At 40.7% G+C, this 9,564-nt stretch overlaps 1 protein-coding gene across 1 annotated transcript; it reads left to right on the top strand.

Annotated features, from left to right (window-relative positions):
- Positions 1-1,491: 1,491 nt before the first annotated feature.
- Positions 1,492-9,029, top strand: LOC110503846 (arsenite methyltransferase). Its single transcript, XM_090218070.1, has 8 exons — positions 1,492-1,614; positions 1,855-1,934; positions 2,074-2,143; positions 2,295-2,371; positions 2,569-2,699; positions 6,721-6,861; positions 7,278-7,353; positions 7,563-9,029. Exons 1-6 carry the CDS (start codon positions 1,492-1,494, stop codon positions 6,816-6,818), a joined length of 579 nt encoding a protein of 192 aa, XP_090074196.1. The 3' UTR covers positions 6,819-6,861; positions 7,278-7,353; positions 7,563-9,029.
- The last annotated feature ends 535 nt before the right edge of the window (positions 9,030-9,564 follow it).

Genomic DNA, 9,564 nt, shown 5'->3' with positions numbered 1-9,564 from the left:
ATGGCAGGAGCAGTGGAATAGAGATACTAAGGACAGGGATTTATTTCAAGTACATAGGAAAGTCTGGGACGGCAGGACAGCATGAAGGGGCAGAAGAGAGAAGGCTATTTTTACAAGGTTAAGGGTGGGACACAACCGGTTGAATAAGACTTTAAAAGGGATAGGAAAACATCCAACAGGAAAGTGTGATTATTGCCAGGAAACAGACCGTGGAGCATGCATTGCTACAGTGTGGCAGTATCAGAAGGAAAAAGAGAGGATGAGAGCTAGTATGAGGGAGAAGGAGATACAGGAAAGTAGTTTTAAAAGTATATTGAGTAGAACTTCATTAGTTATAGTCTCAAATATTTTATATATTTTTTAAGATGAACGGGGCTGGCAGGATTTAGTTTCTCCCTGTCTCTGGCCCACACTCCAGTACAGTAGGTGGCGGTAATGCATCATGACGCTGAATTGTGAACCGAAGATAAACCTCACCGAAGAAGAAGCCCAGGCATGAGCAAAAAGTGGCGCACCAAGTTCTCGTATCGATTTTTCTACATAGTATGCTGTCGCCACTCTCTTGCAGTAATTGTTCTACACAATTTGAAAAGAAACCAAAAGGTTTCAAAATATTACGTATTTAGCACTAACAGATGAGAGGACAGCTTAAGTACTTTTCCCGGACATTACCCCTTCACTACAGTCAGTCCGCATTTCTGTGTCCAGATTGTAACAAAACAAGTGCATGACAATGTCAAGGTAAGTTTACCCTTACTAAAAATAAGTGCCGTCAGTGTGCAGTATAACTGAAGAACGCTGTAGTATAACTGTAGTTAGAATGTAGTGTACTGCAAATACTCCGTCCAAAATAGCACAATTTTTTTATTACCTTAGTAATTTTCAAATCAAATTGTATTGGTCACTTGTTTTATCAGTTGTTATTGCAGGTGTAGCGAAATGCTTGTTTCTAGCTCCAATAGTGCAGTAATATCTAACAAGTAATACCTAACAATTTCACAACATATACCTAATGCAGACAAATCTAAGTAAAGGCATGGAATTAAGAATATATAAATATTTGGATGAGCCATGTCAGAGCGGCATAGACTAAGATACAGTAGAATAGAATACAGTATATACAGATGAGTAATGCAAAATATGTATTATTAAATAACATTATTAAAGGAGGGCAGGTAGTTTGCCCCCGGTGATGCGTTGGGCAGATCGCACCACCCTCTGGAGAGCCCTGCGGTTGTGGGCGGTGCAGTTGCCGTATCAGGCGGGGATACAGCCCAACAGGAATAAAGACTACTATTGCAGCAAATGTGAAACTGTTAGGACACACATTCCTCTTTGTTCCAGATTTACATTTGAGTTATTTAGCAGATGCTCTTATCCAGAACAACTTCATCTTAAGATAGCTAAGTGAGACAGCCACATAGCACAGTCATAGTAAGTAGCTATCAGCAAAGTCAGAGTTAGCAAGGGGGAAAGTGCGAGTGTTAGTTAATGAAAGGCTATGTTTCTCGGTTCTTTGGCTGTGCTCTACCGGTTCCAGAGAAACTTCAGGACTGCAGAATATTGGACCTGGGCAGCGGTTCCGGCAGAGACTGCTATGCCCTCGGTATACTGGTTGGTGAGACTGGCCATGTCACATGTCACACACCTAGACCTACATTGAATCACCTTACATCTTCGGTAATCTATCAATAATTCTATTAAATTGGTGTGTGGTACTCTGCTTTGTGCTGTGGGCCTGTCTGGCTCAGTTGGTAGATCATGGTCCTTGCAATGCCAGGATCATGGATTCAATTTACGCTGGGGTCATCAATACAAAAATGTATGCGTAAAAGTGGCCTTTTTTGTGCTCAGAGTCTAGCGTCCCGTAAATACATCCATTACCACCAGGAGAAGTTTGGCTTTTTGTTGAGAATGACTATGGATATCATAGTGTAAGTTCAGGAACCATCATGTTACTTTACTATCAAACAATGAGTCCTTCTTTCTCAAATGTAATCTTATTTTATTCTGTTTCACGGTTCTGTTGGGAAGGTGAACAAAAATCCCCCTCTTATCTAATTTTTCTTTTAGGTCAAACTGTGTCATCTGTTTATGCCCTGACAAGAAAACAGTTGTACGGGAAGCCTACAAGGTCCTCAAGGTGAGTAGTCCACAACACTGCCTGTTATCATTGCATAACATGATTATTAAAAACAGTATCCCAGAGCTTAAGAAACTACAGATGGCAGTGACTGTGTCTCATGAAAAGTACTAATTCCTTTGTTCTTCCATCTCTCTCCCATGTGATAAAGGAGGGTGATGAATTGTACTTCAGTGACATGTATGCCAGCAATGTTGTTCCACTTAAAAGAAGATCCAGTTATGTGGGGTAAGGGATCAAGTTTCCCCATCCTAGCATACAAAGAATGTTTGATAATCTACATTCTGCTCTTATCTTCCATATTTTTCAGATGCAGTCTCATTGGTGACGTCTCAAAGTTCATTTGCCCAGAAGTGGTTTTGTTTGACCAGAATGTGCCATGCAAATTGTACAAATGCTCTTCACACTGTTGTGTTTTGTGATAGGTGTGGGAATGAGCGGTTCCCTCTGTTGGTGATACCTCATCTCATTGGTCTAGGAGGTGGGCTTCAGCACTCCTCACCTCATCTCAGCCAGTCACATCGAGGTCCACAACTGCGAGCTCAAAAGAAAGCAGGTACAAGCATCTCCATGACTGTCTTAAGGCTGCTTACTATAGGATGGAAACAGTATGCAGTTCTTACGTTAACCTAACTTCACTAATAACACATTTATTCATGTCGTCTAGAAACAGTTAGTATAAAAAATGTAAGCCTAGTTGTGGCGGTCATAACATTTTGTCAGCCGGTGATTGTCAAGCAAATAACTGCCGGTCTCACGGTAATTGACCGCTAATTAACATAAACACATTTAGCATCTCCTGGCTTCCACACATAGCCTACAGGCCACTGATGCAGACCTTGGAACATCTACATTTTAAAAAGTCTAATAAATCCATGTAATATAGCCTACACCATCACAATAAATACATGATTTATTCGAGACAGGTCTCAAAATGTAGTTATTTCAGAAGAACAGAATAGTAAACTCTGCTTTGCCCTTATGTTAGGCTCTGATCTGGCTATGCCATATGGCCGTGGGCTACACTAGTTAATTTAGCAGACAAGATTTGCTTGGATTCCCGTGGCATTATTTAATATTATTTTATAGTGTGAAGAATACAATTGAACATAGCTGAATAAAATGGAAAATATATACACTAGTTCATTGAGCAAACAAGATTTGCTTAGATTCACATGGCATTCATTTCTATTATTTTATAGTATGAAGAATACAATTGAAACTAGCTGAATTAAATAGGAAATATATTTTCTACAAACAATTTGAGGGAGGGCGCACATGCAGCTATTCTGTGTTGATCGGTTAACAGAGAAATGGATACTCCTATATGCTTAAGTTAGAGTTATTTATGTATCTTTAGTTGTGATACAAATGTTGGGCTATATATGTTTATATTTTTAATACATTGTAAGGCTGCATGATGCGACTCTAATGATGATTTTAAAAAAGTTACATAAAAGGCATAAGCTCTGCTTAGTTTTTTTGTGCAGACTGAACACACTTCATCAGTCTCTCATTCACAATTTGACAAGCAAATTACCTGGCTGCATAATCCCCCCTGCAAAAATCCATCCCTTTTGCGGCTAGTGGCCGTTGTGCCCTTGGGCTGAATATAATAATTATGATCCCCTTCTCCCCGCTGCGTGCCGAAGCACCTCTCACTCACATGGCTCTCAGTCACGTGATCGGGTCTTTCTTACAGGCTACAAGTGAAGACAGACACATCGGGGAGGCAACTGCGTGCATCCTTATTCAATTCCGAGGTGCATATTGAAGATTTTGGAAGAACTGTCCACATTTACGTTTTGTCAGCCAACAAGATGAGTAGGCCTAAGGAAAACCAAAAGCACTAGCCTATGTCAATCTACTATCCCAAATTAATACAACCACAAGCATTCAAAAAACTGTTTTAAGCTGTGAGCCTGATGCAACAGATGAGAACGGTTAGCTTAAAATGTTGATAAACTATTAGGCAATTTCTTCACATTATAAGTTCAGCAATGCGCACACAGCAATATTACCAGGAAAACGCCATTCTCAAAAGGAACCACAAATGAGATTATGCATGTAATGATTTTATTATAAAGGAACATTCATATCTTCCCCAAACATGAAACTCACATGCTGCGTATGTATGTCAGGCTCTACACCCATTTGTAAATCGGATTAATTTTAAGAAGTTATTTTGCCACTTTAGTTGTGATACAAACCTTATCAAAACATATAGACCTATGGGCTAGGCTACATGAGGTGTGATACAAACCTTATCAAAACATATAGACCTATGGGCTAGGCTACATGAGGTGTGATACAAACCTTATCAAAACATATAGACCTATGGGCTAGGCTACATGAGGTGTGATACAAACCTTATCAAAACATATAGACCTATGGGCTAGGCTACATGAGGTGTGTGACTGATTAGAAAAAGTTCAAAAAAAAAGCATGCGCTGTTTTCCTTAAGCTGGCCATCATTCACAAGCCGTAATATATCATTCACAAGTGATAGGCTAATATTGTCACCCATCAGACTATTTTTGATTTAAACGTAACATATTCTAAATAATATACAGTACCAGTCAAAAGTTTGGACACCTACTCATTCAATTTTTTTTTTTTTTACTGTTTTCTACATTGTTGAATACTAGGGAAGACATCAAAACTATGAAATAACACATTATGGAATCGTGTAGTAACCAAAAAAGGGTTTAACTAATCAAAATACATTTTATATTTGAGATTCGTCAAAGTAGCCACCCTTTGCCTTGATTACAGCTTTGCACACTCTTGGCATTCTCTCAACCAGCTTCATGAGGTAGTCACCTGGAATGCATTTCAATTAACAGGTGTGTCATGTTAAAAGTTAATTTGTGGAATTTCTTTCCTTCTTATTGCGTTTGAGCCAATCAGTTGTGTTGTGACAAGGTAGGGGTGGTATACAGAAGATAACCCTATTTGGTAAAAGACCAAGTCCATATTATGGCAAGAACAGCTCAAATAAGCAAAGAGAAACGACAGTCCATCATTACTTTAAGACATGAAGGTCAGTCAATACGGAACATTTCAAGAACTTTGAAAGTTTCTTCAAGTGCAGTCGGAAAAAACATCAAGCACTATGATGAAACTGGCTCTCATGAGGACCGCCGTAGGAAAGGAAGACCCAGAGTTGTTACCTCTGTTGCAGAGAATAAGTTCATTAGAGTTACCAGCCTTAGATATTGCAGCCCAAATAAATGCCTCACAGAGTTCAAGTAACACACACCTCAACATCAACTGTTCAGAGGAGACTGTGTGAATCAGTCCTTCATGGTCGAATTGCTGCAAAGAAGCCACTACTAAAGGACACCAATAAGAAGAAGAGACTTGCTTGGGCCAAGAAACACAAGCAATGGACATTAGAAATGTGAGATTTTTGGTTACAACCACTGTGTCTTTGTGAGATGCAGAGTAGGTGATTGGATGATCTCTCCATGTGTGGTTCCCACTGTGAATTATGGAGGAGGTGTGACAGGTGATTTATTTAGAATTCAAGGCACACTTACCAGCATGGCTACCAAAGCATTCTGCAGCAAAATGCAATCCTATCTGGTTTGCACTTAGTGCGACTATCATTTGTTTTTCAACAGGACAATGACCCAACCAACCTCCAGGCTGTGGAGGGCTATTTGACCAAGAAGGAGAGTGATGGAGTGCTGTATCAGATGACCTGGCCTCCACAATCACCCGACAACCCAATTGAGATAGTTTGGGATGAGTTGGACCGCAGAGTGAAGGAAAAGCAGCCAACAAGTGCTCAGCATATGTGGGAACTCCTTCAAGACTGTTGGAAAAGTATTCCAGGTGAAGCTGGTTGAGAGAATGCATTGAGTGTGCATGATTCCATATGTGTAATTTCATAGTTTTGATGTCTTCACCATTATTCTACAGTGTAGAAAATAGTAAAAGGAAAGAAAAATCCTTGAATGAGTAGGTGTGTCTAAACCTTTGACTGGTACTGTATGTGTGAAATTTGTTTGGATTTAGAATGGACCATTATCATGCTCCTGTCTCAAAACAGGGGCAGAGGGAATAAAATACATGTCTGCACTTAAATTGCGAATGGAGGATGTTTTTCCCATATTTCATTTTGAAGCCAGCCAGGTAGGCAAAACTCCTGTTTCAAAGATAAGCAATATGCTTAAAATTTGGAAGGTTGAGAAATAAATGTAGTTGGCCTAGCCTATCGAAAGCTGATTGGATCCTCAGTTCTCACGCAATTGTATAGCCTAAATACATTTTGCAGAACATGAGCTCATGGGCTCTCATGAAGTGTTTTGATTAGAATTTCGATTACATTTGCAGTGATGTCAGAGTGATTAGAGGGACAATAGAGTGTGGAGTCCCAGGCAGTTAGCACGTTTAGTAGGCTAGTAATGACCATCAGCAGCATCAGAGCTTAGAGAAGCCTAATTACCATGACTAAACGGTCACATGGAATTTGACTGCAATCATGACTCATGAACGCCGGTGTGGCAGTAATGTGGTCACCATAACAGCCCTAATCCTAGGTAGTCACTTCCATTTCCAATGTGTTGCAGGTGATATTAGCTATGCGTCTGGCACTTACCGGCTTTTCAAATTGCCCAAAAAGCTTGATGTCAAGCGCAATAGTGACCTACAAGGGAACTGTGTCTGACTACCCTTGTCAGCTGTAGTTTGACTCCTCCCACTGCTTCAAGGTATGTTAGTGCAAACACGGCAGGGCTCTCCAACCCTGTTCCCAGAGAGCTACCGTCCATAGGTTTTCACTCCAACCCCAATCTAGCGCACCTGATACTAATAATTAGCTTGTTGATAAACTGAATTAGGTTAGTTACAACAGGGGTTGGAGTGAAAACCTACATGAGGGAAGCTCTTCAGGAACAGGTCATAATAGGACTGCCCTCACCAAAGCATTTTTCATGAAGGCAGCATTGGTTGTTTCTGTTTATATAGCAAAGTAATTTTGTTCCCAAGTGTTTTACTTGTGTATTCATATTGCTACAGACATTTCTAAAAATGGATTCCACACTACATTAGGTCAATGCACAAATTGTGTGGGTTGTCTCATATGCTAAATGTATAATCCCTTTGATGTTTACTTTGTGTTGTGCAGAAAAACGCTGCAGGTCGACGGGTTATCTGTTATCTTCCAGTGCTCTCTCTTCTCCCCAGACTTCTGCATCCAGAAGGTAGGTACCACTTTACAAAGGTAACACCTTAGCATTGTTGCTGTGATAGCTCTGTAATAGCAATATAATTACAATTGTAACATGGTACCCAAAAGCAATCAGGAACTGTTTATTATCATAGGAAATAAAGCTACTCCGCAAATACTTCAACTGGCGTTTACTCAGGATCATCTGAATCCTGAACCGTGTCCTCTGCTCTCCCTTTTCAGCATGGCCACCTCAGCCCTTTCTTGCTGGGCTGCTCGGTGAATCAATGCTCCAAGACAGGCAAAGCCCCAGTAGCCTGTGGAGAGACCTAACTTAACGACACCTGGATGACATCATATCCATGATGGAACCTCCTCAGAGGGCCAGGGTGTATGGCCCAATAATCTTGCCTTCCTGCTGAAGTGTGCACTCATTCACTACTTCCCACAAATCTAAAAGCATTGGATTGTTGTTTGACTGGGATATTGGGAGTTTCCATATTTATAGTGATAATTCCCAAGAAGCCGGTGTTTGTTGGATATGTTGGCACGGTGTTGTTAGGCCCGAGACCAAATCGAGGACTGGCAAACCATGCCAATATATCCAACAAACACCAGCTTCGAGGGCATTATCACTTGTACACTTACCAACATATTCAAATAATGATCGACATTTTCATTAATAACGTTATTTTTATACATTTATTTGTACAATTTCATCCTTCCACAAGATATAGTCCGTACACAAATCTAGGGTTGCTAGAGACGCAACCAAGTCGCTCGTTCTTTTTGTTCTGTATCTATCGACGTGACCCAACGAGCTAATGAGGCATGATTTCGCCTGGCATCGAAAATGTGCTCTCTCGTTAGGACACTGTTGATCAGAAGAGCTAGCCAACAACATAGCTAACTCAATAACTTCTAACTGAAGCAGCAAAGACTGCAAGCTAGGTTCGTTTTGTTTTACCTTTGTATACAGTGGGGCAAAAAAGTATTTAGTCAGCCACCAATTGTGCAAGTTCTCCCACTTAAAAAGATGAGGCCTGTAATTTTCATCATAGGTACACTTCAACTATGACAGACAAAATGAGAAAAAAAAATCCAGAAAATCACATTGTAGGATTTTTAATGAATTTATTTGCAAATTATGGTGGAAAATAAGTATGTGAGATCATGTCTAAATGCCTTTTAGAGTGGAGATCAAGTTTATAACTTCCCTGCCTGGGCGGATGAGGCAGTGGATTGCACAGTCAGATGGAACAGAGTAAATAGGCATTTTAACGTCATAGATTTAGCCAGTGGTAACTTGTGGAATAGACACCGGCTGAAATGCGCTTTTAACCAATCAGCATTCAGGATTAGACCCAACCATTGTATAATACCAGACATTTCATTTCATATCAGTGAAGGGAAGTGAACAAGTACACTTGATGGAGAGGTTATTTGGATGCACCCAATGTGACAGAAAATACATCCGTTTTGCTGTCTGCACCTATGTAGCACAAATTATATAGAAACGGTTGTAATGTTCCTTTTCAGACTAAAAAGCCTAATGTGCCTTGAATTAACATTTTTCTTCCCATGTCCAGCTCACAGAATTCAACGACAATAGTTATTTTATTAGGTAACATTTGGAGCATTACCTGGATAATACATGAGACCCAAACCTACACTGCTCAAAAAATAAAGGGAACACTTAAACAACACAATGTAACTCCAAGTCAATCACACTTCTGTGAAATCAAACTGTCCACTTAGGAAGCAACACTGATTGACAATACATTTCACATGCTGTTGTGCAAATGGAATAGACAGGTGGAAATTATAGGCATTTAGCAAGACACCCCCAATAAAGGAGTGATTCTGCAGGTGGGGACCACAGACCGACCACTTTTCAGTTCCTATGCTTCCTGGCTGATGTTTTGGTCACTTTTGAATGCTGGTGGTGCTTTCACTCTAGTGGTAGCATGAGACGGAGTCTACAACCCAAACAAGTGGCTCAGGTAGTGCAGCTCATCCAGGATGGCACATCAATGCGAGATGTGGCAAGAAGGTTTGCTGTGTCTGTCAGCGTAGTGTCCAGAGCATGGAGGCGCTACCAGGAGACAGGCCAGTACAACAGGAGACGTGGAGGAGGCCGTAGGAGGGCAACAACCCAGCAGCAGGACCGCTACCTCCGCCTTTGTGCCAGGAGGAGCACTGCCAGAGCCCTGCAAAATGACCTCCAGCAGGCCACAAATGTGCA

This window comes from Oncorhynchus mykiss, chromosome 24 (assembly GCF_057628025.1).
Source record: "Oncorhynchus mykiss isolate SJ-2025 chromosome 24, ASM5762802v1, whole genome shotgun sequence".
Taxonomy (NCBI): Eukaryota; Metazoa; Chordata; class Actinopteri; order Salmoniformes; family Salmonidae; genus Oncorhynchus; species Oncorhynchus mykiss.
The sequence above is the reverse complement of the archived record's forward strand: the minus strand, read 5'-3'. Positions and strand labels throughout refer to the sequence as shown.